The 27,994-nt window shown below is 43.2% G+C and overlaps 1 protein-coding gene across 1 annotated transcript; it reads left to right on the forward strand.

Moving 5' to 3' along the window:
- Positions 1-27,994, forward strand: ABCG5 (ATP binding cassette subfamily G member 5). The gene is made up of 13 exons (XM_065927379.1): positions 1-137; positions 806-927; positions 9,907-10,043; positions 10,124-10,222; positions 14,696-14,828; positions 16,370-16,509; positions 17,527-17,656; positions 18,126-18,339; positions 18,422-18,627; positions 19,449-19,587; positions 22,997-23,182; positions 26,871-26,983; positions 27,801-27,994. Exons 1-13 carry the CDS (start codon positions 1-3, stop codon positions 27,992-27,994), a joined length of 1,950 nt encoding a protein of 649 aa, XP_065783451.1.

A 27,994-nucleotide genomic window follows, 5' to 3' on the forward strand; every position in this document is an offset into this window, starting at 1 on the left:
ATGGGCGAACTCCCCTTTTTGACTCGTGGGGAGTCCTTAGAACTCCAAGTAAACAGAAGCTCTCAGTGCTCCCTAGAGGAGGTTCCTGCAAAGCCTCGACACAGCCTGGGCATTTTCCATGCCTCGTACAGTGTCAGGTAAGGAGGTGCCGCTTTCATCTGCCGGGAGCTTTGAGCCGTGGTCAGGGGCAGCTGTGGCCCGAGGGGAGTGGGCCTCTGCCCTCTGCTGGCTTTCCTCACTAATGGGGGGCATGCTCGGAGGCTTGGGCTCCCTCTTCAGTGGGTGCAGGTGGGGAGAGGGGAGGGGAAGGGCTGCCAGAGGGAACTGAGGAGCCACTGTGAACGGCCCCTCCTCCTGCCCACAGTGCAGCTGGAAGTTAAGACTGGAAGCTGTGCCCTGCCTCATGCCCCTGCGTTTTGCCCCTTGCCCCTTCCCCTCATGCCTCCCTGGTCTATAACCTGCCCTATTCAGATGACGAGGACTTGGGAAATGGGGGTACTGGGAATATGAGATGTAATGAAACCAGGTGAAGGAACGCAGGGTCAATTGAAGAAGTAAACAGTGTCCTGTTTGCCATCTGTCATCCAGCCAAAGAGAGCTGGCATTCAGAGCAGCTGCCAGAAAAGTCTTTACAGAGGTGATCTTCTGTCACTACCTGCCAGGTTCTACAGAGGACACTGAGGCTAAACCACACTTAGGAGCCTGTCCAGAGAGAACTTGGGCTGGGCAAAGCTGGAACTGGTGCTGGGGGACAGGGGTCTGGAATCTTCTATACTGCCTTTCCCCTGTGTGGTTTCCCTTAAAGCCACCACGTGGGGCCCTGGTGGGACATTGCATCTCGCCGACAGAAGTGGACCAGGCAGATCCTCAAAAATGTCTCCTTGTACATCGAGAGCGGGCAGATCATGTGCATCTTAGGGAGCTCAGGTAAGTTGAGGAGGGAGTTCCCTACATTTTCCATGAGGACTCAGAAAAGTCTTTGGCTTGTTTTGAACACCACACTAAGGAGACAGGTTTGAGCTGTAGCAGGATGGACAGAAGTCTGACATTAGAATGAAATCTGATGGCATGTCTGACTATGAATAGAACCTGGTGGTTGTTTAGTTGCTAAATCATGTCCAGCTCTTTGAGATCCCACGGACTGCAGCACTCCAGGTTTCCCTTTCCTTCATTATCTCCTGGAGTTTGCTCACACTCATGTTCATTGAGTCAGTGATGCCACCCAACCATCTCATCCACTATTGCCCCCTTTTCCTCCTGTCCTCAGTCTTTCCTAGCCATCAAGGTCTTTTCCAATGAGTAGGGTCTTTTTCAATGAGTAGGCTCTTTGTATCAGGTGGCCAAAGGATTGGAGCTTCAGCTTCAGTCCTTCCAGTGGATATTCAGGGTTGATTTCCTTTAGGATAGACTGGTTTGCTCTCCTTGCTGTCCAAGGGACTCTCAGGAGTCTTCTCCAACACCACAGTTCAAAAGCATCAATTCTTCAACCCTCAGTCTTCTTTATGGTCCAACTCTCACATCCATACCTGACTACTGGAAAAACCATAGCTTTGACTGTAAGGACCTGTGCCAGCAAAGTGATGTCTCTTCTTTTTAATATGCTGTCTAGGTTTGTCATAACTTTTCTTCCAAGGAGCAAGTGTCTTTTAATTGCATGGCTGTAGTCACCATCTGCAGTGATTTTGGAGCCCAAGAAAATAAAGTCTTTCACTCTTTCCATTTTTCCCCATCCATTTGCCATGAAGTGATGGGACTAGGTACCATGATCTCAGTTTTTTTTTTTTAATCTCAGTTTTTTGAATGCTGAGTTTTAAGCCAGATTTTTCACTCTTCTCTTTCACCCTCCTCAAGAGGCTCTTTAGTTTCTCTTCACTTTCTGCCATTAGAGTGGTATCATTTGCATATCTGAAGTTGTTGATACTTCTCCCAGAAATCTTGATTCCAGCTTGTGAGTCATCCAGCCTGGCATTTTGCATGATATACTCTCGTGTAAGTTAAATAAGCAGGGTAACAATATACTCTTTTCTCAATTTTGAGTTGCTCAGTTCTTCCATGTAAGGTTCTAACTGTTGCTTCTTGATCTGCATACAGTTTCTCAGGAGGCAGGTAAAGTGGTCTGGTATTCCCATCTCTTTCAGAATTTTCCATAGTTTGTTGTGATCCACATAGTCAAAGACTTTAGCATATTCAGTGAAGCAGAAGTAGATGTTTTTTGGAATTCCCTTACTTTTTGTATGATCCAACGAATGTTGGCAATTGGATCTCTAGTTCCTCTGATTTTTCTAAACCCAGCTTGTACATCTGGAAGTTCTTGGTTCACGTACTGCTAGAGCCTAGTTTGTAGGCTCTTGAGCATTACCTTGCTAGAATGTGAAATGACTGCAATTGTACAGTAGTTTGAACATTCTTTGGCATTGCCTTTCTTTGGGATTAGAATGAAAACTGACCTTTTCTAGTCCTATGGCCAGTGCTGAGTTTTCCAAATTTGTTGTGCAGCACCTTAACAGCATCATCTTTTAGAATTTGAAATAACTCAGCTGGAATTCCATCACCTCCACTAGCTTTGTTTGTAGTATTGCTTCCAAAGGCCCATTTGACTTCACATTTAAGGATGTTTGGCTCTAGGTAAGTGACCACGCCATAGTGGTTATCTCTGTCATATAGACTTTTTTATAGTTCTTCTGTGTATTCTTGCCACCCCTTCTTAATCTCTTCTGCTTTTGTTAGGTCCTTGCCATTTCTGTCCTTTATTATGCCCATCTTTGCTTGAAATATTCTCTTGGTATTTCCAGTTTTCTTAAAGAGATCTCTAGTCTTTCCTAGTCTATTGTTTTCCTCTATTTCTATGCATTGTTCACTTAAGAAGGCTTTTTATCTCTATTTGCTATTCTCTGGAACTCTGCATTCAGTTGGGTATATCTTTCCCTTTCTCCTTTGCCTTTCCCTTCTCTTCTCTTTCAGCTATTTGTAAGGCCTCCTCGGACAACCACTTTGCCTTCTTGCAGTTCTTTTACTTGGGGGTGGTTTTGGTCACCACCTCCTATACAATGTTATGAATCTCCATCTATAGTTCATCAGGCACTCTGTCTGCCAGATCTAATCCCTTGAATCTATTTGTCACCTCCACTGTATGATCATAAGGGATTTGGTTTTAGTCATACCTTAATGGACTAGTGTTTTTCCCTATTTTCTTTAATTTAAGAGTGAATTTTGCAATTAGGAACTCATGATCTCAGCCACAATCAGCTCCCGGTCTTGTTTTTGCTGACTGTAAGGAGCTTCTCCATCTTTGGCTACAAACAAAGAATATAATCAATCTGATTTAAGTATTGACCATCTGGTGGTGTCCACGTGTAGAGTTGCCTTTTGTGTTACTGGAAGAGGATGTTTGGTATGTTCATTTCATTCTCTTTGCAAAACTCTATTAGCCTATGCCCTGCTCCATTTTGTACTCCAAGGCCAAACTTGCCTCTTACTTCAGGTATCTCCTGACTTTCTATTTTTGCATTCCAATCCTCTATGATGAAAAGGACATATTTTTTTTTTTTGGTGTTAGTTCTAGAAGGTCTTATAGGTCTTCAGAAAACCATCTAAAGGTTTAAAGAATCTTTAGAAAGATCCTTGAAAAAAATGACATCCTGTTGAACATGTAAGTTAATTCCTATTTCAGAGAAGATAGTGCTTGGCATATAGGGGTGCTCAGTAAACAATTTTCCTTCCTGGAGAAGGGACTAGGAATTGAATAAGCACAAAGATGCTGTTTACCCCCCATGTGCACTGGTCTTTTAAAAACTATGATGTGTTTTAAACGCACAGATTGGGAAGATCCCCTGGAGAAGGGGAAAGGCTACCCACTCCAGTATTTTGGCCTGGAGAATTCTATAGACTATTCCATGGGGTTGCATAGAGTGACTTTCACTCACTTCACTTAAACACGCAGACAAGATAGAGAGTTAATAATATTCCTGTCTTAATAACTAGCTTTATCAAATCTTAACTTTATACCATATTTACTTCAGATCCTTTTTTTGGGGGGAAAAAAACAAACCCTAAATAATACAGATTCCACTGAGGCTATTTACATGCCTGTTCTCTACCTTGTTCTTCCCCTCCTCTTTCCCTGCATCAGCCAATCATTGCTGGGGAGGATGGAGCCCTTTGGGGCTGGGGCAGTGCTCTGTGAGGGTCACAGCTGAGGATGCACAGCTGTTGGGGCAGGGGTGTGTTGGCCCTAAGAGGGCATCCATGTGGCGCATCACAGGGTCCACTGCACTAGGTTATCCTGCACATTTTAAGGTTGAAAGATTCTGACAAATTTGCTTCCCAGGAGCCTGTTTTGATTGGGTTCTTGCTTGCAAATTGTTGACACTTTCAGCTACTCTCCATTTGCATTACTTTTTTTGATAGAGGTGGGCAGTGTAATTCTGTGATAAAAGTTAAGCGTGGTCAGCCTTTTTCAACTCAGGGAGTTACATCCATAGCCACTCTCCTGCCACAGTCAGGGGGTGGGGAGAAAAACTGGATGGTAAGAGTAGTGCTGTTAAGATGAAATGAAAAGGAATTCGCTGGTGAGAAGGGTTATGCCTTGCTGAGATTTCCTTTCATTTAGTTTTCTCTTTTCTTGGCCCATGCCACATGGCTCATGGGATCTTAGTTCCCCAATGAGGGACTGAACCCATGCCTTCAGCAGTGAAAAATGCAGAGTCTTAACTACTGAACCACTAGGAAAGTCCCTCCTTTCATTTTTCTTTTTTCAATTTTTAACCATTTCTAACTGTATGCATGTACCATAACACCCAGGGTCATCCTCATTTTTATTTTGCTAATTATACTTCTTTAAAGAGAAAAGCTGAGTTATTCCTATAATATTGAGTCACTTGCTTCCTTCTCTGTGTAGGATAAAAGGGGTGGCATGTAGCACAACAAGGAATTGAACCCACTTCTTGGAAGTGTGTCCCACAGGCCAGTATCACGCTTCATACACATCTCAGCAGAACAGGGTGGGGCCCCCTCTTCTAGGGTCCCATGGGCTGGTTTCTGATAATTCCTTGCCGTGGTTTTATGACTGTCTATCCTTTTATAGTGAACATGAATTCTTGGTAGACTTCAAGTTCCATGAGGGTGGGAGCGTGGTCTTTTCTTCCCCTGATGGATCCTCAGTATCTAGGACAGGGCTTGCCACATAATAGCTGCTTAATAAGTATTTGCTGAATAAATGATTAAGCAAATGAACTAATTCTGTGAATTACTTTTAGTGTTTCATAACATGATTTCATTGGTGTCTTATCTAAGGCAGTATTTTTATCAAATCTTTACTAGTGAAGCAGAAGATGACTTAGGTGTTCATAGTCCCACTAGAGAATGGTCTAATGCAAGCCTGCCTATAGTCAGCCACTCTCTGGGGGAAGGTAATTTTATTCAGCTCATTATTATCTATCATGTAATTCTTAGACTCTAGGCTGCATGTTCCTTTGCAGAACACTAGTTTCAGATGATTTTTGTCCTTCTAGAAGAGATAATCCCGAAGGTCATGGTTTTATTGCCCTGTAGGGCACAAACCTTATTTTTTTCCCTTTTCCTTATTGTGGCAAAATATGCATAATATAAACTTTGCCATTTTAGCCATTTTATTTTTCAATTTTTTATTGGAGTACAGTTGACAATGTTGTGTTAGTTTCAATTGTGAAGCAGGGAGATTCAATTATATATATGTTCTTTTTCAGATTCTTTTTCATTGTAGGCCATTATAAGATACTGAGTATAGTTTCTTGTGCCATACAGGACGTTCTTATTATTTTTATATTTTATATAAGTAGAGTATATGTTTAATCCCAGATCCTAAATGCATCCCTTTCTTGCCCCATTTCCCCTTTGGTAACCATAAGTTTAATTTTCTATGTCTGTCAGTCTGTTACCTATTTTGTAAATAAGTTCATTTGTGTCATTTTTCAAGATTCCACACATTAGTGGTATCACATGACATTTGTCTTTCTCTGTCTGACTTAATTCTGTATTTAATTCTGGTTTAATTAGTATGATGATCTCTCAGTCCCTGTTGCTACAGATGGCGTTATTTCATTCTTTTTTTATGGCTGAGTAATATTCCTGTGTGTGTATACATAGATATATATAAACATATATCAATATCTATACATACCTCGTTTTATCCATTCATCTGTCTGTGGACACATAGGTTACTTCCATGTCTTTGTTATTATAAATAGTGCCGCTATGAACATTGGGATGTGTATATCTTACTGAACTAGAATTTTCATCTTTTCTGGACATATGCCCAGGAGTGGGATTGCTGGATTATGTGATAGCTGTCATTAGTTTTTAAATGAGCTTCCATAACTGTTTTCTAATGTAGCTGTAGCAATTTGCATTCCCACTAACATTGTAGGATATTTCCCTTTTTGCCACACCCCCTTGATCATCATTTATTACATAGAATTTTTCATGATGGCCATTCTGACTGGTGCGAGGTGATACCTTATTGTAGCTTTGAGTTGCATTTCTTTAAAAATTAGTTATGTTGAGCACCTTTTCATGTGCCTGTTGGCCATCCATGTGTTTTCTTTGGAGAAATGTTTATTTAGGTCTTCCACCCATTTTTTAATTGTTTTTTTTTTCTTTTGTATTTTATTGAGCTGTATGAGCAGTTTGTGTATCTTGGAAATTAAGCCCTGGTTGGTAACATGTCTGCAAATATTTCCTCCTAGTCAATAGATTGTCTTTTAATTTTGTTTATGGTTTCCTTTGCCATGAAAAAGCTTATAAATTTGATTAGGTTTATTTGTTTATTTTTGCTTTTCTTTTGCCTTCGGAAACTGGCCTAAGAAAACATTGTTATAATCTATGTTAGGGAATGTTTTGCCTATATTCTCTTCTAGGAATTTTATGGTGTCAAGTCTCATATATAAGTTGTTAAGCCATTTTGAGTATATTTTTGTGTACCATGTTAACCATTTTTAAGTATACAGTTCAGTGGTATTAAATGCATTCACATAGTTGTGCAAACATCACTGACATCCATCCCCACATCTTCTCATCTTGTAAAATGGAAACTATATTCCCATTAAAGAATAACTCCCTTTCTGCCCTTCTCTCCGTCCTGGCAACCATCACTTCCCTTTCTGTCTTTATGAAAGTGTAGTTATGTTCCATACTACTCTGAGTACCTCAAATATGGGGAATCACACAATATTTATCTTTTTGTGGCTAGCTTATTTCAGCTACCATAGTGTGTTCAGTGTTCATCCATGTTGCAGCATATTGCAGAATCTCCTTAATTTTTAAGGTTGAATAATATTACACTGTATGTACAGACCATAGTTTGCTTATCCATTCATCCATTAATGGACACTTCCCTTCCACATTTTAGTTATCATGAATAATGCTGTTGTGAAAAAGGGTGTACAAATATTTCTTCAAGACCCTGTTTTTCTGTTCTTTAGGGTATATACCCAGAGTGGAATTGCTAGATCATATTCTATTTTCAGTTTTTATAGAAATCACTATACTGTTTTCCACAGTGGCTGTACCATCTTATACTCCCAGTCACAGTGCCCAAGGGTTCCAATATTTCCACATCTTAGCCAACACTTGTTATTTTCTGTTTTTTTTGGTTTTTTTTTTTTTTGATAGTAGCTATTAGGTGTGAGGGGATATCTCATACTAGTGTTGATTTCTGTTTCCCTAAATCTTTTACCCAATCTTGAATCAGGTGATTTGTTTGTTTGTTGTTGTTGTTGTTGAATTTTAGAAGTTCTCTCTGTATATTCTGGATATTAATCCCTTATATAAGATTTGCAAATATTTTTCTGTCATTCTGTGGACTACCTTTGTACACTGTGAATAATGTCTTTGTTGAAAAACATAGGTTTAAAATTTTCATGAAGTCCAGTTTGTCTATTTTTTTCTTTTGTTACCTGTATGTTTGGTATCACATCCTAAGGCATTAACCATGTAACTTTGCAATTTACTCCAATCTCCTTTTCTTCACTGATTATGCATACTAGTTTCTCATACCCTTTTTTGCTTGAGCTTTGTTATCCTCCTGGTACCCCCAGAAATGAGTTAATAAATATTTAACACATATTTAAACAAAAGACAGTATTAGTTACCTATTTTTATGTTTAAAAAATACCCAAACTAAGTGACTTAATAAAAACCAGGTATTATCCCTCAGTGTTTCTACGAGTCAGAAATTTGGTATGCCTCAGTTGGATAGTTCTGCCTGCGGTCTCTCGTGAGGCTGTAGTCAGATGCCGGCTTGGGCTGCAGTCAGCTGAAGGCTTGACTGGAGCTGGAGAAGCTCCACCTAAAGCAGTTCCCTCACATGCTGAGTAGTCGTAGTTGCTCCTTATTGCTCATTGAGGATGTGTGACATGAGAGGAACCCTGAGGGTCACCCACAGGAGGTGGAGAAGGAGCGGCCAGACTGACAGGATTAAACCAAGAGGACGAGGTGACACTCGAGCCGAGAGAGAGATTTACAGAAAAGGGCAAGCCACAGTATCAGATGCTGCTGAGAGGTCAGACAGCACACAGAGAAACTAGCCAAGGGAGGCTAGTTCTGAGGTAGTGGTGGAACTGGAAGCCCGGCTATATGCTGTGGGAGGGTCTGTTAGAGTTGAGATGGGATGCTAGAAATGTAAGGCTAGGGAAGCTCCTAGTTAGAAGAACCACAGACAAAGCTTAATATTGTGGCTGAGAAACTTCAGGGCACATTCTGAAAGACAACCTCAGTGAAGTCACATTTTGTTTCTTTTCAATCACTCTGCTCCCTTCCCCACGCTGACCTCTCCCTGAGCACACTGGGGCTGATTCTGAGCTTTGTCAGTCGTGGGTCAGATAAGAAAACCACTGCTCCATGAGCTTGGCTTTTCATCTTTGCACCTCTCAGAGCAATCAGCAGTTTCTTTAAAATATTTGAACAAAAGATCCTTTCGTTTGTTTTGCACAAGTCATCACATCCTCAGTAGAATTCTCTTGCCATCTTCTCAGAGAGCCCAGAGCCTCCAGATAATTTCCTTTCTTACTCATTCTAACTTCTTAACAGCCTTACTCAGGAAAGGCCTGGTGACTTCTGTTCCAGGGCCCATGTATTAACTGGGCCCACGTAAACTTGTGTCCAACAAGAATGGGAAGGGCCAGCTGGTGTCTTACCCTAAGAGATCACTGTAACCCCAGACAAAGCAATCCAGGAGAAACCTCACCTTCCAGTCACTCCAGTACAGGGAATTTAGTTCATCCCATCTCATGAGAAAGTTCTTAGCAACAACCTGCTAGGTTATGCTCAAGACTCTCAGTGTAGGCTGAGGCCAACTTGGTTTTTACTGAAGGACTCACTAAGCTAGTGCTTCTCACACTCGAATATGCATGAGAACTACCCAGGCATCTTGTAAAAATGCAGAATCTGAGTTAGGAGTTGGAGCCTGAGATTCTGCATTTCTGACAAGCTCTCAGATGGTGCTGATGCTGCTGGTCCTCAACCACACCAGCGAGGCTCTGGGCCGTGTCCACTACATCCAGGAACCAGCAGAAGATCCCAGGGGGTCACAAACAAAAAGAAATTCAAATGCCCTAGAGTCCAAATGTTTCCAAGAGCCATGGTTTTCATTTGAGTCTGATCCTGTGCTTTCTTTTTCAGCCTCAAGCAGCTTTAAAAGAGAATAAACAGGCAGACAGAGCTCCTCCAGCTCAGACCTGGAGGAGAGAAACAGCTCACTCCCTCTCATTGAAAGGGGACAAGCTGGAAGGACTCATTCCAGCCACGAGTCTGGCCCACGAAGCCAAAGGGAGAACAAGTCAGGGCTGGACCACGGGCTCACCGAGGGTCTTGGGAAGTCCTGTGAGGCCTCGTGCATGGCCTCCTCCAGACCCTTCTCTTGTCGCCTCCCAGGCTCAGGGAAAACCACGCTGCTGGACGCCATGTCCGGGAGGCTGCGGCGCACAGGGACCCTGCTTGGCGAGGTGTTCCTGAACGGCCAGGAGCTGCGCAGGGAGCAGTTTCAGGACTGCTTCTCCTACGTCCTGCAGGTGCCCGCGTCCTGGCCTGCCCGCAGGAGTTGGGAGGTGGGGGGGCGCCCCGGAAGATGCTGACAGGTCCCTCCCCGCAGAGCGACACTCTGCTGAGCAACCTCACTGTCCGCGAGACGCTGAACTACACGGCGCTGCTGGCCATCCGCCGCGGTTCCCAGGGCTTCTTCCAGAAGAAGGTGGGTACCGCCCTGGGGCCACCGCCCTGGGGCCACCCAGGGCATCACCTCACTGTGGCCTCGTTACCCCTCGTCCCTCCATTTGCCCATTCCTCCCCATCAGTCTTCACCGTCTAAGAGTCTGGAGCTGCTCTGTCCACTGTGGCTTTGGGGCACTTGAAATGTGGCTTTAGTCATGTGGCTTTGGAACACTTGAAAGATGACTAGACCTAATTGAGATGTGCTATGAGTGTAAAATACACACCAGATTTTAGAAAATTAGTCTGGAATCACAGAGCTTAAAATATCTCATTAGTAATTTTTAAAATATCAATTGTTGGTCACAATGGTAATGTTTTGGTTGTATAGGGTTAAAGAATTTATACCACTAAAATTAATTTCTCTTGTTTCTTTTCACTCTCTAAAATATGGCCACTAAAATGTTTAAATTCTAAATGTGGCTTGCATTATATTTTTATTGGATGGTGCTGTCCTGGGAGCTCTCTATTTGAACGGATATGGTTGTTTCCCTCATTCACTGCCCTGCAGTCCTGTTGAGATTTTTCTCAGCTTTCTTTGAGACATCTTGAATGTGCCTCATGCAAACTGAATTCAGTTGGTGAATTGTCAGCTCTTCCCAGGTTCTAATGTTTCCTTAAGTGGACCCAGTTTAGAAGTAGTTGTGGGTAAACTCATAGGGATCTCACCTAAAAATATTGTTTCATTTCTGTCTGGACTGGAAACACACAGGGAACCAAAAACAGGTCCATGTGCCACCTACAGAGCAGGCACAGTTCCCTGGGAAAGAGGTTCCTGCCCATGACATCTGCCTCAGAGGCTTCACCCTGCGGCTCAGCGAGGTTCCTCCTGGGCACACACATTACATCTGCACTTCAGTTGCCGAAGCTGGTCTTCCTTCAATGCCACTGAGGCTCTGAGGGAATCCTCCATCTCAGCTGAAGGGGCAGCAGTCACTCCATTTTTATCAGGCCCCTTTGAACCTGTCATCAGGGAGTTACTCCTCTTGACCCACGTGCTGGACTCTCAAACAGGGCTTGGTGAGTGGAGCGAGGTCTGAATGCTGTCTGGAGTACCGGCAGGCTTGCTGTTGTAATGCTGGGTCAGAAAAGGGCGTTCTTCTGTTTCAGAGTCCTAGGCTCGCTGCTCTGGATGTCCTGGTGCATAGCTTTCACTCCAGAGGAGCCTTCAAGAAGAGCCATTAGCCCCACAGAGGGAGGGCTAGCCCTGTTCCTCCCTGGAGGTTACATTAGAGTGCTCAAAAGGCATTGTAAGGTTCCTGCTATTCTCCCAGCTTACACTCTGTACTCTCACCCCTGGCTGACATCCATCAGACCTTGTTCACACACAGTATCTGATTTCATTCTGGCATAAGCTCTATGAAGGAGGCATTACCTCTGTCTTTAAGCTCAAGAAACTGATCCCTGAGGAGACGGAGATCCAGCACCTCAGACCGGCAGAACTGGGACACGAACCAGGTTCTCTGGCTCCATCGTGCTTCCCTGGGCCCCATTGTGGTCTGAAAAGATGGAGGTTAGAGTTCATTCCATGGGGAGGCACAGGCATGTTCCCATGGCTTAGCCCCCCTGACAGTGACAGATGAGCCCTCTGCAGGCTTGACTCTCTGCTTTAGTATTTTTTCCTCTAAAATGGGTAGGAGAAGATATCATTGGTATTTGAGTTGGAGAAAGGAAGTCATAAGCAGGTTCCTTTGAGATGGTGATCCATTTACATCACATACCCCAGGGAGAGAATCTGAAAAAGCCACTGAACTTTCCCTCCTGAAAATGCATACATTTGCACAAATACTCAGAAAATTCAAGGGTATCTGAAATTGGTCAATGGCAAATTCACTTCCTGTGAGTGGTCCCTCTTCCTGGCACTTGCAGCCCCTAAGTGTCCTTCAAACTTTCCTATCATAACATTCTCCCTGCTTGAGGGTACTTTCTGAGCAGATACAGTCTACAGGATGTAAAATCCTGACAAAGTAGTTTAGAGAGAAGGAAATATCTATGATAAACAGAGCAGTCAGTCAGTTCAGTCACTCAGTCGTGTCCGACTCTCTGCGACCCCATGGCTTGCAACATGCCAGGCTTCCCTGTCCATTACCAACTCCCAGAGCTTGCTCAAACTCATGTCCATCGAGTTGGTGATGCCACTCAACCATCTCATCCTCTGTCATCCCCTTCTCCTCCTGCCTTCAATCTTTCCCACCATCAGGGTCTTTTCAAATGAGTCAGTTCTTCACATCAGGTGGCCAAAGTATTGCAGTTTCAGCTTCAGCATCAGTCCTTCCAGTGAATATTCAGGACTGATTTCCATTAGGATTAACTGGTTTGATCTCCTTGCAGTCCAACGGACTCTCAAGAGTCTCCTCCAATACCACAGTTCAAAAGATCAATTCTTCAGTGCTCAGCTTTCTTAATAGTCCAACTCTCACATTCATAGATGACTACTGGAAAAACCATAGCTTTGACTAGACAGAGCAGAAAGTGCAACAGATCTGCTTCTGTCCTCTGCAAATCCAAACTTAAAGCTGTGATTGATGTGGGCAGACTGTGCCTGCCCTTATACTTCTTGGACCACTTGAGAACCCACATGGTTTGCTCTCAGTCCCAGGTCTGCCATTTGTTAATGCTGTGACCTTTAGCAGTCTATGGACCTTTTTTCCCTGTAATAGAGTAATGATGCATCTTTCCTGGAGCTGATATGAAGAATGAATCAGTTTATGTGAAATCACATAGCATGGAGGGGATTGATGATCCCAATGATCCTCGTGATCCCTTCCAAGACGCTGAGAATTATTCTGTTCTCAGTGTCAGTGCAGTTTGCAAAATGGGAGAGGCTTCTAGCCAGAGACATATGAAACAGATTTAGTAAATGTCTCCTCTTTCCATCCCTTCCGAGCCAGGAGGGGCAAGCTTTACTCCTTTCTTGCTGTTGCAGAGCAGATGAAAGTGATGCTTAGAAATCTGCCCTGGCTGGTGCATGTGTAAACCCTGCCATGTCAAGTGAAACTCAGTTCCAGAATCCTTCCACTCTGATGGCAAGAAAACACCCTTCTTTTTTCCAGTACAAATCTTACCAGCTTACATACACATTTTTAACCGCCTCATTATTCCTTTGTATCTGTTTCAGATGTGTCTTTTCTTTTGGTGAAAGCTTCCTGTATTGCTCCAACTCCCTGTTTCCTTTGGAACTTTGTTCCTTAAGTTATTCCCTCCCTTACTCCAATTTAGTTCCTTGTTGTTGTTATTTTTTAATGTGGTATTTTGTTTCTTTTTTCATTGTAAAAGAAACACAATCTCATTAGAGATTTATGGGAACAAAACTCATTGCCATATATATAAGTATTCTCAGTCTCTTTCTATCTGCTTTCCCCAGGGTCTAATGCAGAGAAGAGTACTCAATTAGGGGAGAGTCAGAAATAGATTTTTGAAGGGTCTCTGGAGAGGGGATAAGCTGAGGAAGAAAAGAGGGAGAGGGAGGGAAAAGGCCAACCTTCTTGATCTGAGAATCAGTAAAGAATTTCTTTTAGGGATTATTGTTTTGGGGAGTTGAGTGAGGAGAGGGTTTCAGGGAGCTGTAGGGTGTAAGATAAGCAGGGTGACAAGAATTGGGAAAAAGGAGCTTTTTAAAGTGTGGCTGGAGATTATAAACTATGTCCCTTTTAAAGTCCTTAAAGAGATTCAAATAAAGATTGGCTTTGTTTTTAATTATTTTTGATAGCTGGATTATATTTGATCAAAAACCACAGTGAGATTGGATCACATGGGACTCAAGGACTTATTTGGGTTACAGAGGAAAAGTGAGGTTTAGTTCAAATGAAATTGAATCTTTCCTTAAACATATGAAACATTTATTATAATAAAGTTTCAAAAACCAAAGATTAAAAAATTAAGCTATTTCGTAACTACATCTTTGGGGGTTTTCTTATGGGCTGGACTAACTGTAGCATCTGAAAACAGGAGTTCAACAAAATCTCCATTGTTTCCTGCTGAATTTCCCTAAAACTAGTAGAAGCAGTTTTTGTTGTTCTAAGGTCTTTCAGGGAAAACAAATTCATATTATTTATTTTAATCCGATTTGTTGTTGTTTAGTTGGTAAGTCGTGTCTGACTCTTTGAGACCCCATGGACTGTGGGTTACCAGCTTCTCTGTCCATGGGATTTCCCAGGTAAGAATACTGGAGTGGATTGCCATTTCCTTCTCCAGGGGATCTTCCCAACTAGGGACTGAACCCACATCTCCTGCTTAGCAGCTGAATTCTTTACCAGTGAGCCACCAGGGAAACCCATTGTGATTTAAACCAAATTGAATTCTTCTGTATTAAGGGTGCTTTTCCTAGGATGTGGTGAGTCTAAAAGTGGCCCAAATACTCAAGAGAAGTGTGTTGCCACTCCCCTGCCATCCTCAGCCTATGAACTGGAACAGCAACCCAGCAGTGACCAGCCTTCCTGGACGTTGTGTCTTACAGGTGGAGGCAGTCATGACGGAGCTGAGTTTGAGCCACGTGGCAGATCAACTGATTGGCAACCACAGCTTTGGGGGAATTTCCCATGGTGAGAGGCGCCGGGTCTCCATTGCAGCCCAGCTCTTCCAGGATCCCAGTAAGTGGGACCCAGAACTGCTACTGGCTGCTGCCTGGCATCTTCCACATGTCCACAGACATTTTCAACCCTTTCTTCACAAGTCTCTATTTGGAAAGTGGTTTGTGTTGAACTGAAGCCACTGAGGTTTTTCCAAACTGGGAAGCCAGTTTCTTTGGAAATGCTATATAGCTCCTAAGGTGATTCCATCATCCAAGTATAAAACAGCTCTTAGACTTGGAAGCACTGCTTTTGTGTTGATGTTCAATTAAGGTCTTCCTTGAATATGATCCCTGCCCTATCCATCCTCACTTCTTACTATAGTAGTGCCACTGTGTCTGCTCTGGAGAGTCAGTGAGTTTTGGTATGACTAGAAGTATTTATGAAATGGTAGGGATTAAAATAGAACTTTGAGTGATATATGAGAAAGTATGTATACTGGAGGAAGGGCCACCAAGATGAGGTGGCCATCTTTCCTTCCTGCCTTGATAATTTCCCCCAATACCTGGGGAAACTTCGTCACTTCTATACACTTGGAAGAAGACATAATGTATCTGCATACCTTCTTTACATTGGGGTGACCAAGACTGCCTGCTCTTCAGAGCAAATAAGAGGGATGTTCTTAAGAGCCCCCATACTTCTTGGGTAGAAATAAGCTACAAGTAAACCCTCTAAAGCGCTCAAATGCCTGCCCCATCTTGGACTTTGTTTCATGGGTCAGAGTTTTTTGCCGTGCGAAAACCCAGTTGGTATTGGAAAGTGCTAGACATGAACTGAGATTGTGTCTTTTTTAAAATTTATTTTATGCAAGTATACATGTAATTTATTTATTTTTTACAATGTTTTATATATTTTCTTTACAATGTAATTTATGCTGTACCTCAAAATGGTTTAGTATTACATATATACATTCTTCTTTGTATTCTTTTCCATTATGATTTATCACAGGATATTGAATATAGTTCCCTGTATTATACAGGTGGACCTTGTTGTTTACCCAGGCTATATGTAATACTTTGTATCTGCTAATCCCAAACTCCCAATCCATCCCTTCTTATATCCCCTCCCCCTTGGCAACCATCAGTCTCTTCTCTATATCTATGGGTCTGTTTCGTAGATTACTTCATTTGTGTCATATTTTAGATTCCATGTATAAGTGATATCACATAGTATTTGTCTTCCTCTGACTTACTTTACTTACTATAATTTCGAGATCTTGTCCTTTTAACCAGCCTCTTCTCAGCCTTTTAGAAACACCTTAATGCCAGCCCGCCAGCCCTTGTTCCCTGTTAGGGTACCCCGGATGGAGCCAAAATGGTCCATAGTGCCATGTGAGAGGCCTGATCTGGTTGCTGCCTCGTTCCCCACAAGGATTGAGGCTGAAATGTGCTCAGAAGCTGGGAGTTGGGCCCTGCCAGATCAGTTGTTTTCTCCTGGGCTCTGGTTGCATTTGTTTGGATGGGACAAGACAGCTCAGTAAGGAACTATTCAACTTTCTGAGTCTAGAGCACAGAGTGCAGGCTTGGCAGTGACCCAGATGCTTGGCCTTTCTTTGCCTACAGAGATCATGCTGTTTGATGAGCCAACTACTGGTCTGGACTGCATGACTGCAAATCAGATCGTCGTGGTCCTAGCAGAGCTGGCTCGCAGGGACCGCATTGTGATCCTCACCATCCACCAGCCCCGCTCTGAGCTCTTCCAGGTGAGGGCGATGTCTCTTGTTCCAGCTCAACTCGTCAGGGGTGGGCATATGTGTGCTGGGCTGAGATCTACTTGCAGGCATGCATGCGTATGTGCTGGGTCACTTCAGTCTTGTCCGACTCTTTGCGACCCCATGCACTGTAGCCCGCCAGGCTCCTCTGTCCATGGGGTTCTCCAGGCCAGAATACTGGAGTGCGTTGCTGTTCCCTCCTCCAGGAGACCTTCCCAACCCAGGGACTGAAACCGCGTCTCTTACATCTACCTTCATTGGCAGGCAGGTTCTTTACCACTAGTGTCAGCAGGAAGCAGGGATCTACCTAAACCAGAGCAATTGAAGCCAATAGCTCTGGATTTGGGAAGGGTAGAGGTTGGGAACTTAGTTCTTTCAGCAGCTACCATAGGTGCTGAAACAACTACCATGTTCCAGACAGCTTCTATACACTAGCTCGTTTAATCCACCACAGCCTCTTGAGGTGGATACCAGTATTTTCACTTTACAGAGGGAAACAGTGAGACTTAGAAATGATACATAATGGAGCCAACATCACAGTTAATAAAAAGTGGGAACTGGCCTTCATATTCTCCTAATAGTTGGCTTCTAAGTCTGTGTTTTTCCTCTAAATCATATAGATTTCCTATCCAAAAATCTCACCTTAATCTCTCAGGATCCTTTTAGGGAGCTGTTATTTGACTTTTATAGATGAAGATCTGAGATGTAGAAAAAACTTTGTCCAAGGTCTCTCACTTAGGGGCACAGCTGGGACTCAAACCCTGGTTGTCCAGGTCATGAATTGCTTTCTGTCCTAGACACGATGCTGGGTGTAAGCTGGGAGGCTGCAGGATCCACAGTGGCAAGCCAGGCTGGAAAGAGTAGGGATGCATTTTGAGTGGCTCCAATGGCCTCAGTGAGAGTACTCATGAATGGCTGAGACGCTCAAAGGACTGACTGCTTGAGACTCGTTTTCCACAAGGATGAAGTTACCTGATTACACACTGAGACTGTCTGTCGTTCGATCAGCTCTTTGACAAAATCGCCATCCTGAGCTGCGGAGAGCTGGTTTTCTGTGGGACACCGGTGGAAATGCTTGACTTCTTCAGTGGCTGTGGTTACCCTTGTCCTGAACATTCAAACCCTTTTGATTTTTATAGTAAGTTTTTCTTTCACATTCCCGATCATAAGTGTTTTTAAAACCTTCTCATCTCAGCTTCCTGCTTAAATGACACCTGTGCAAGTGGATTTTATTTCTGCTTTTGTCCTGGTGATTTTACTCTTCAAAATATTAATTTGGCCGAGTCAATTAACTTGCCATAGATGACCTGTTAGAATGAGGTGGGGGAACTCTCTTGAAATGGTACCCTTCTACTTGATCAGAGGAAAACTAGCTGAACTTCAGGATTCTCCCAGACAGGCCTAAGGGGATCTTCATGGCCCTGCTGATAGCTTTAAAATATTGAAAAAGATTTTTATAGATGGGCATTAACAACAGGTATTATTTTGATGAGATGAAGTATTATGGCTAGAACTCCTAAATCAATGATGAAACATATATTAGCCATTGTGTTTATATATGCATTTAAAAACACATGTGTTTTTTTGTGTGGCAAAAAAAATTTCAGTGGACCTGACATCAGTGGATACCCAAAGCAAAGAACGGGAAATAGAAACCTACAGAAGAGTCCAGATGATTGAATCTGCCTACCAAGAATCAGCAATGTATCACAAAACCTTGGAGGCTATTGAAAGAACAAAACACCTGAAAACATTACCAAAGATTCCTTTCAAAACCAGAGATTCTCCTGGAGCCCTTTCCAAACTGTGTGTTCTCTTGAGGTAAGAGCCTCACCCCATTTTAGATGGGAAGACATCCACCCGTAAAAGAAAAGCAATTGAAACGGGGTTGTTTGGCTTTCAGGAGAGTGATGAGAAACTTACTGAGAAATAAGCTGGCGGTGACGATGCGTCTCACTCAGAATCTGATCATGGGTCTGTTCGTCATTTTCTTCCTTCTACGACTTGGGAAGGACGTGCTGAAGGGTGCCATCCAGGATCGTGTGGGTCTCCTGTACCAGTTTGTGGGTGCCATGCCATACACAGGCATGCTCAACGCTGTGACCCTGTGTGAGTGCCCTGCCCAGGAGGTGTGCCCCCAGAGTGGGGGCGGGGGCTTCTCTCTCCCTGAATATCTCCTTTCTCCAGCTGACACCTTGCGAGACATGGGTATTCCTCTGAGCTCAGCCTGGCCCTCTCCAGGTTCTTTCCCTGGGAAAAGGTAACTGGTGAATTGCTAACACCTCAGTGAGAATTAGGTCACCACGCGGACCTCCTTGAGGGTTTCTGAGGATCCAGGTGAAACAGGAAGTTATGAGGAGCTGATGGGGCAGCTGATGGTGGCGGTTTTAGAAGATCAGCCCTGGTATCCTATCTTAGCCATGAGGAGGTGAAGCTCACCGGGGCCCGGATGCCTGGCCAACTTTGCACTGTTGACGTTCTTTATGGAGCCTAATTTAGGACAGCCAGCATATGGTTTTCAAACTCAGTGGGAATCCAGAAGCAATACCTAGGTGTCTGATGTTCTGTGCCAAGACCCTGCACAAAAAGAGGACACAGTGCCTAACGTCACTCATTTGTGTCTCTCTTGCATGTGTGTTCTTGAATTGGTGACACTCCTCCTCCACTTTAGAGACACGGAAATAAATGATCCTACTGTAATCCTACTGTAGTTCGGGTAGAGTGTATGTTTTGGGGGGGGGGGGATGTCCATAGTTCTGTGGATGGCAGTCCCTTCTCTCCACCACCGGGGGACCCCAGCTGGTCCTCACCACCCAGTGCTGATAGACCTCAAGTTCAGCCTGGGCTAGCACCACCCCCTGCCCTCCCAGCCACCCCCCCTACCAGCTGTGTGGTGGCCGGCTCTTCTGAAACCTGCCTTCTGTGCCCAGTCCCCGTGCTGCGTGCTGTCAGCGACCAGGAGAGCCAGGACGGCCTGTACCACAAGTGGCAGATGCTGCTGGCCTACATGCTGCACGTGCTTCCCTTCAGCATCATTGCCTGCCTCATATGCTGCAGTGTGTGCTACTGGTAAGGAAGAGGGTGTCCAGAGGCCTTCTGTTCTCCCGGGTCATACCTCCCGTGGCCCGTGGGACCAGTGGAGTGAGAGGCCCAGGATAAACCGCTCCTACTAGTACAGAGACCCATGATATGCGATGTGAATAATTATTACGAATCAAGTGAAATACAGGTAGAAGATAAGCAACAGCCTGGTTGGTTTGAGCTCTAAGATGAGGAGTTGGGAAGGCTTGTTGCAGGCTCTTAGATGTCGGTGTCAACCTGGGGAGTGAGAGAGGCAAAGCTGCTTGTTCTGGTTAGCAGGAGGGTGGACTCTCACAGCTGAGGGTGTGGCAGGGACCATGTGGCCCTCCTTGCTGGTCCTGATGAAGCCTCTTTATCCTCTGACACTCAGGAACACGCTGGATCTCTGATCTGTGATGTACACTATGGGCCCAACCCATCTGTGCATCCTCAGTCACATCTGACTCTTCGTGGGGACTGAAAGCTGGAGTTTTTTGACGCTTAGCAGCATATCAGACCTGAACTCAGTAGCAAAATCTGATCGGAACCAACATGAAGCTCTTTGTACTTTCCTAAGAGCAACACTTCTGTTTAGCAGAAATACTGATGTGCTTGAATGCAGGTGAAGTCCTGAGCCCTACTTTGGCAAGCATGGTCTATGCAGTATGACACCTTCTGCAAATCTGTAAATTGCTGCATTCCAAAACATATCTGCCCCTGAAGTATTTCAGATGATGGATTGTGGGCATAAGCAAATCTCCACATGACTTTAATTCAAGAAAGTGTAAGATTAATATAAGCAATATTAATAAAATATTATTATTATTATAAAAAAAACACTGTGCTGAGGAATATAATGACAGTAATAATGACTAATATATTGAGTGCTTGCTTTTATGTCAGGCACTAAGAGATTTAAAGATATCCTTTCAAGTAATCCTGGTGACTATTCTATAATGATGGCATTATTCATTATCCTTGCTTGGAGATGAGGAAGCTGAGGCACCAATGGGATATGTCTCTTCCCCGTCATTATCCCAGGGAATTACCCAAAGGAGACCAAAGGTCCATTTGGTTGGGCAGGGACAGGGCCTCTTGGAGGCTTTATAAAGAAGAACTTGAGAGATGAGCAACATTTGAACAGATGGAAAAGGAGCAAGGGTATTCCAGGGGAAGAAAGAGAAGGAGCATAAGTCTAGAAGCAAAAACACATGAGACCTTTCCAGAGAAAAGGTTCAGTTGTGCTGTGGGGAAAGGAGAGTTGGAAGGGGTAGTGGAAAATATGACTGATGGCTCTGAGGTCTGGTCGGCGAGGTGCTGAATGCCAGGCTAAGAGGCTGAGGTGTCTTATATATTGGGACATAGTGGAGGATTTCAAACCTCAGGGAGTGACTCGTATCTGTTTGACTCAGGAGGGTGAGGTCCACATCACTCTGGTTGCAGATTGGAGTCAGGGCAGTGACACTGGCCAGCCCAGTGAGGAGCCTTGGCAACTGTCTGGGAAGGGCAGAGGCCCTGGTGAAGAGAGTATCAGTGGCAACAAAGGGGGGGATCACTCTGAGATGTTGGGGAAAGTAGAGTTGAATGAACTAAAATGAAATGGATTTGTTGGGGGGTAAATAAAATCATGGATGATGCCTGCATTTTCAGCCTGGGACCATGGGAAAGTGACAACCTCCTTACTGAGTTTGCCAGGAAAGAGAATTGATTTGGTTTTGAACACATTGCATCTGAGATGCTACAGGACACCCAACTGGAGATGTTAGTCTGAGGTTTGGGTGACAGGTTGGTGTGGGGGAAAAAAAGGCAAGAGGAGTAAGAGTCAAGACCTGGGAATGGGATTCTTTAGGAGAGAATGTTAGAAAGGGAGAAAGCAGTCTGAGTATAATATCTGAAGAGGCACATTCAGAGAGTGGGAAGAGGCAACTGACTCAGTGAGAGAGGCAGAGAGGTGGTCAGAAGTGGAAGGAGAAGCAGGATCAGGCAGCATCAGAGATGCCAAGAGAGGAGAGAGTTTCAAGGGCATATAATAAACCTGTCAGTACTGCAGATGTTCAAAGAGGTGTATCATAAGATTAAGGAGGTCACTGGTGCTCTTCCAAAAAAGAGCTTTAGCAGAGTGGTGGGAGTGCAAGTCACGTTTACAAGGGAAGAGGGAGTGAGATGGAAGGAGATGCTGTTTGAGAAGATTGGTGGTATAGGATAGAATGAAGAGGGAAAGTTGCTTAAAAGGTTAGCAGACTCAAGGAATGGTTATTTTACAACACATTAAGTAAGACATTGAGAAAAATCACTAGATTGAGAGTTGATGAAACTATAGAAAATTGGATAGTTCACAGATCGAGTTTCCAGATTAGATCAGAGATAGGGAAATCAGGTTAACAAAGAACAGTTTTAAGTAACAAGTAACATTTAAATATAAGACCTGGTGAGTGATCAAGATTAAATGGGTGGAGTCACTGGAATTGATCAGGTTACCTAATTAGGAGGCACTGGTGTTGATGAATTATTAAGATTAAAGGCCTTGAGGATAATGATGATGGACAGGGGTGCAAAACTGCCCCTGGATCAGAAGCTAGGAAAGCATGAAAGTTGAGATATTGCCTTAAAAGTCACAGAGGACTGCACTGGGGCAGAGAAGTGATAGTATAAGCAAACTTCGTGATTTGTATAGGAGGAAAGGCAGATGACCTTGAAGAGTGGTAGGGACGGGTGGATGTTAAAACATGCTAATTCCTCCTCCTTACTCTACAAATGGAAGAAAGAGCAGCCATGTCTGAGGGCTGTTGAAGACATGCTATCACCAGGGAAATGTTATTTGGTGAAGGAATATAAGGGGATATAAGGGTAGCTTGTTTACAAGAAGATGGTCAAATCAGTGGAAGGGTTTGGTAGAATAAGACAAGAATGGAATGGAACGGGCCTGGGGAGGGCTAATTCCCTCCCCAGAAAAGTGGTGAAGGGTTCTCATACTGGCAATAACCCCAGGATATAGGAATGAGGCTCCAAGAAGCAGGGGCTGAGAACCAGGTTTTGTGAGTCCTTAGCATTAGGGTGGGAGCAGCACTGGCCAGGCAGCATGTGGTTGCTTATGGAGAAGCCTGGACACTTCAGCCCTACTCACTACAGTGAGTTGTGATCATCCTCTAAGTGCTGGTATTTTTCTGGGAGAGCTGAGGAGCTGTAAAAAAAGAAAAGGGGGCTCAGTTGACTTGGGGCCAACAGAACAATTCGCAGGACAAAATGGCCTCAAATGCTGGCCCTGTTCCAAAAAGGCCTTTCAAAGGGGGAGGGTTGGCTTGCCCTGCAGACTCTTCCCACCCACTAACTACCATGGACTTATTCCTAGAAGGCAACTGTGCAGTTTTTCTTATATGATGACCCTTGGAGAGGAACTAAAGACCTTTTGTTTTTCTAGGACTCTGGCCTTATACCCTGAGGCTGCCAGATTTGGATATTTCTCTGTTGCTCTCTTGGCCCCCCACTTAATTGGTGAATTTCTAAGCCTTGTGCTACTTGGCGTGATCCAAAACCCAAATGTGGTCAACAGCGTGGTGGCCCTGCTCTCCATTGCTGGGGTGCTTATGGGCTCTGGCTTCGTGAGGTAAGGTCTAATAATACCAACCGATTTAGATTGGTGTGGTTCGATGTTAATGATCACCTAATGATGATGATTGTAAGGCATTCCAGAGGAGCCTGGTGATACTCTATCACCTCACAGTCCAGAGTGTCTACAGTGCTTACTAATCAGTATTGCTTAGACTGTGAACTGTTTACAGTTTATTCAATAAAATGTCTTCAGAGTGAGATTCAGGAAATGATGATTTAGGTGTGTTATCAGTATGATTCATATGTCATAAGCCATTATAGCTGAAGGAGAAAAACCAAGCTATCCCGCAGAAGCACAGCCTATTACAGGCTAACTAGCACGCATTCAGTCCATTTCTTCCCCTGGCACTGTTGAGTTTCTATTCCAGCTCTCAATTCCCAGGTATTTTAATGAACTTAGAATAGTCAGATAAGAAAAGAGCCCACCAGGTAAGAGATTGCTGAAGAAAGTATCAAGACCAGAAGGACATGCACCAAATAAATGTTAACAGTAATTATCTCTGGGTGACATTCATTTTAATTTTTCTTTATATTTTCCTCTATTTCGTGAACTTTCTATAATGGACAAGCATTATTTTATAACCAAGAAAAAAATGCACATGCACACCTACATACATTTTTAAAAAATAGTAGTAGGAAGGGTGGAAAATTTTAGGAGGGTGAAAGTGGTCCCTGGTGGGTGATGTGAGCTGGATCTAGTAAGCAAACTATAGGTCCCTGAGAAAACGTGAAGACGGCTATTTCTTTGACTTAAAAACCAAACAAAAAAGCTACTGAGCAGCTATTACATGTAATCATATTTCTTTGTTTACTTATTTAATTCAGAGCAATCCATGTTCAGGTAAGGAAACTAAGCTCAGACTTGACTTTGTTCTGCTCACACTGTGAAGAGCCTCTCAGGAAGCATGTGACTCCCTGAAGTCAGAGTCTTCCTCCTACCACTCAGCTGCCAAGTGACCATTGGCAAGTCACTTTTCCATCTTAATTAGTTTTGTTTATAAGATGGAGACAATGATCTCAGCACCCCCTGTCTCAAGGGAACATGAGACTTGAATGAGGTCATCAGTGTGGAAATACTTCATGAACTGTAGTGACTTATAAAAGGTGAGATATCATTAAACAAAGTGACCTAGGTTTTGGCCAGTTAAGGAGATATTTTTGTACAGTGACACCGTGACATTGTGTTTTTGCCTATGTGGCTTAAGTGGCTTGTTGGCACCTATGAAAAATGCACAGGATCCAATCACCCCAATGGCATGAAATCAAGCCCACAAGTTACAGACCCAGCCTTCAGCAGCATTTCCTCTTTCTTATTTGAATCATTATGTGTTTGGTTTATAGGAAGAGAGGGATTGATCCCTCTTAAGAGGGAGGCAGTGGCCAATATTACCAAAATGCTCTCAGGTTCTTTGCAAAACCTCAATATCCCAAGGCTTCACCTGGGTTCCACTCCCATCATTGGGGTGAAACTACTCCTGAAGGCCACATCAATGTCTTAGTCATTGAGTTTATATTTTTCCTTCAACTCATCTTTCCTGACTGACTGCCTACAACATTTGCACTTTTGGCTCCCTCTTCCTTTAAACTCAAGTGGAAATAGCTTTGTTCTTTCTCCTTACAAAAGAATGCAGGTTCTTTGGGGAAAAGATACACACAATGTAGAAACATATTAAGTAAGTTATTTACCTGAAGTATCACAGCCCAGAGTTAAATTTTGTTGTGTATTTTGCTAGACTCTTATGTAATCTTTAATTAAAATAAGCTCATACCGTTGTGAAAGAGTAAGGTATGCATGCTTTTTTCCCCCTTGTGGAAGGTCCCCTGTCAATAAATTTCGGTCTGTTGTTCCTCCCTCTTGGATGTATTGTGAGGATTTCCTCACAATGTGTGTTTGCCTGGTTTTCCTCCTGTGTCTTTCACTGATTTGTCCCCCTCTGCGCCTGCACAAAGCCTGCCTACCATTGCCTTGGCAGGACAAGCTGTCTCTGACAGGCCCCTTTGTTAGGTCTCACTGCTTATGTTGCAGTCTTCCTTAGATAGACTGTCAGCATCTCGAGGGCAGCAGCTGTATCTCATTCATCATTACTGCTTGTCTCAGTGGCTGGCCCAAGGCCTTTAACCAATTAGGTTTGCAAAAAATATTTGGACTGAGTAAATAAATGAATGACTACTCTCTTCTTGGACTTACCTGTACACTGGATCAGTGACCAGATCACATTGGTTTTCTTCCCCGCTGTCAAATCACAAGTGCATGTGGGGCCTTTGTGTTTGCCCTGTGGGGTGCAGTACAGGACAAAGACCCACGGTTCCTACCTCTTCACACTCCAGACAGCTGGGCAGCTGACTTCTCCTGGTCATCATCCTGTTTCAGGCCTTTGTCACCTCATCCTTGAACTTCTGCTCTAGCCCGCGCCCTTGATTGCTGTTCCTCCTCTGTCCTTATTCTGGTCCATCCTACTTGCCGGTGCCACATTAATACTCTTAAAACACTGATTGACACGTGATCGTTTTCGTGGTCCTTCAACGGCAAGCCTCTATAAGGCCCTGAAAACAGCAGGTCATGGCTACCGTTCTCAACTCACCTCCTCCTGCTCCCAGTTCAGATCCTCTGCTTGAGGCTTTCTAGCCCATTCAGTGGCACAGGCCTGTGCTTATACTGTTCTGCTGTCCTACTGTCCTTCCTCTTCCCCAGACTCCCATCTGTCCTTTCAGCTAGCTGCCTCTCAATGTGGCTAAGTCAATTTCGTGCCTCAGAACATTGTCAATAACCGAAAATCATGGAGTTTGGGGATCACTTCGTGAAACCATAAATACTAAATACAAGAATATCATGGACACTTGGTAGGTACTGTTTTTCTATACTTTTTAAGCACAAATGGTTCACCACTGTGTATTTTTATAGTCTTAAGGATATATAATCTATGTCTCCCAACTCCATCAAGTGTGCTTAGGGGTAGGGCACTTCTTTTGAACTCCTTAAGCACCCTGAATTAGTGCCTTGCAAACAGAAAGAATTTAATGCATATTTGTTGACTGATAAAAGCTACAGAGTGAGCCAAGAAGGGCACAAGGCCGGCATGAGGTGTCTCCTGAAGCAGGTTTCACAGTGAGTGTCTGCTGGTTCTCTCCATCCCTTGTGTTATGGTTCAGGTCTCACTTCATACTCTAGCATGCTCAAGTCTATTTAATCACAAACATCCTCCTCTTATGTGATGTGTTAACGTTATTTTCTTTTACGTTTATATCAATGGTGCCTAACAATAAAATTAAATACCAGACCATCATCAGGGGTGTGTTAAATTAAGGCTTCTTCTATAGTGGACCACCAAGCTGTGATTAAAAATGATGCAGTGCTATGCTTACTGACTTGAAAGGATATCTGAGATATATGTTTGAAAAAGCAGGTTAGGAAAGAGGATGAGTAGCTTGATTCCATTTATGTAAAATGTTATATGTGTTACATATATCACCAAAATAACAGCAGTTATTTCTGGGCAATGGTATTTCTCTATACTTCTCAGTGTTGTTTGAACTTTTTGTAGTAAACATAATATTTATCATGAGAGATGAAAACCTATGTACATTCCTTTTGGGAAACATAGGGTTGCCTTTCTTTTCATTTGGTAGGACTGTTACCAAAGCCTACTGAAGTTTATCTTTCTCTCTTTTTGCTTTTTCTTAAGAAACATACAAGAAATGCCCATGCCTTTTAAAATCCTCGGTTATTTTACATTCCAAAAATATTGCTCTGAGATTCTCGTAGTCAATGAGTTCTATGGACAGAATTTCACTTGTGGTAAGTATTCTGTTTTGGAATTTATTTTTACATATGCATTTGAAAACATAATTTCTTGAGGGAAATATTTTTAACTAAAAAACTATTGTAAAATGTAAAATAGATTTAAAACTTTGTTTTGAAGAGTTTAACATTTTCTCTGATTTTTAAAATAGTAAGCATTCATCAAGCTAATCACTTATCAAAGGTCAGCAGCTTAGGGGCATTCTGATGTTTTTAGAAAATGACAGATTTAACATACACTGAAGTAAACTCTAATATATTCTGGATGAAATCAGTTCCTATACCTACTGAACAGGTTGAAACAGGCTGCAGTGGCTTCCTGTTCTCCCCAAATGTACAGAGTATGTAGCTGAGTGAAGCCATTTTTGGCACAAGTGTTCCCTAATCCCATGAGAGGGCAGTGGGAATACAAGGCCCTCCTGGCCATTGGAAATCCCAGGCCACTCTGTGAAGACAAAGAAAGAACAAGGCAGAGTGTCATAGTTGTTTTAAATCTCTCTAGGTGATAACATTAGTAACCTTGGGATACTCAGTGCTAAGTGATCATAATTTTTTTCAGTACTATTCATTCATTTGGGTAATGGATATATACCCAAAATGGGAACAAACCCATTTCCATCTTCAAGGCTCCCAACATTCACTATTGCTTCATCTAATAATGAATTCTGGGCTCTCTAAAAAGTCCTGTATCTTTATGAAGAAGGGTACTTAGCAGAATACTAAGTATTTGGTAAACTAAGCATTTGGTAAACACATGTGGATTAAATTATCTTGGAAGTACCATATCTGACACTGTCGATCTTTTCCCTGGCAGGCAACTCAAACGCTTCTGTGTCAACTAACCCAATGTGTACCATCACTCAAGGAGCTCAGTTCATCGAGAGAAACTGCCCAGGTGCAACATCCAGATTCACAGCAAACTTTCTCATTTTGTATTCATTTATCCCAGCTCTTGTCATCCTAGGAATAATTGTTTTTAAAATAAGGGATTACCTCATTAGCAGATAG

This window comes from Muntiacus reevesi, chromosome 3 (assembly GCF_963930625.1).
Source record: "Muntiacus reevesi chromosome 3, mMunRee1.1, whole genome shotgun sequence".
Taxonomy (NCBI): domain Eukaryota; kingdom Metazoa; phylum Chordata; class Mammalia; order Artiodactyla; family Cervidae; genus Muntiacus; species Muntiacus reevesi.

Coding starts and splice junctions, on each gene's coding strand:
- ABCG5 (XM_065927379.1), top strand. CDS start 1: ATGGGCGAACTCCCCTTTTTGACTCGTGGGGAGTCCTTAGAACTCCAA. Junction 138..805: donor CATGCCTCGTACAGTGTCAG/GTAAGGAGGTGC, acceptor TTTCCCTTAAAG/CCACCACGTGGGGCCCTGGT. Junction 10,223..14,695: donor AGGGCTTCTTCCAGAAGAAG/GTGGGTACCGCC, acceptor TGTGTCTTACAG/GTGGAGGCAGTCATGACGGA.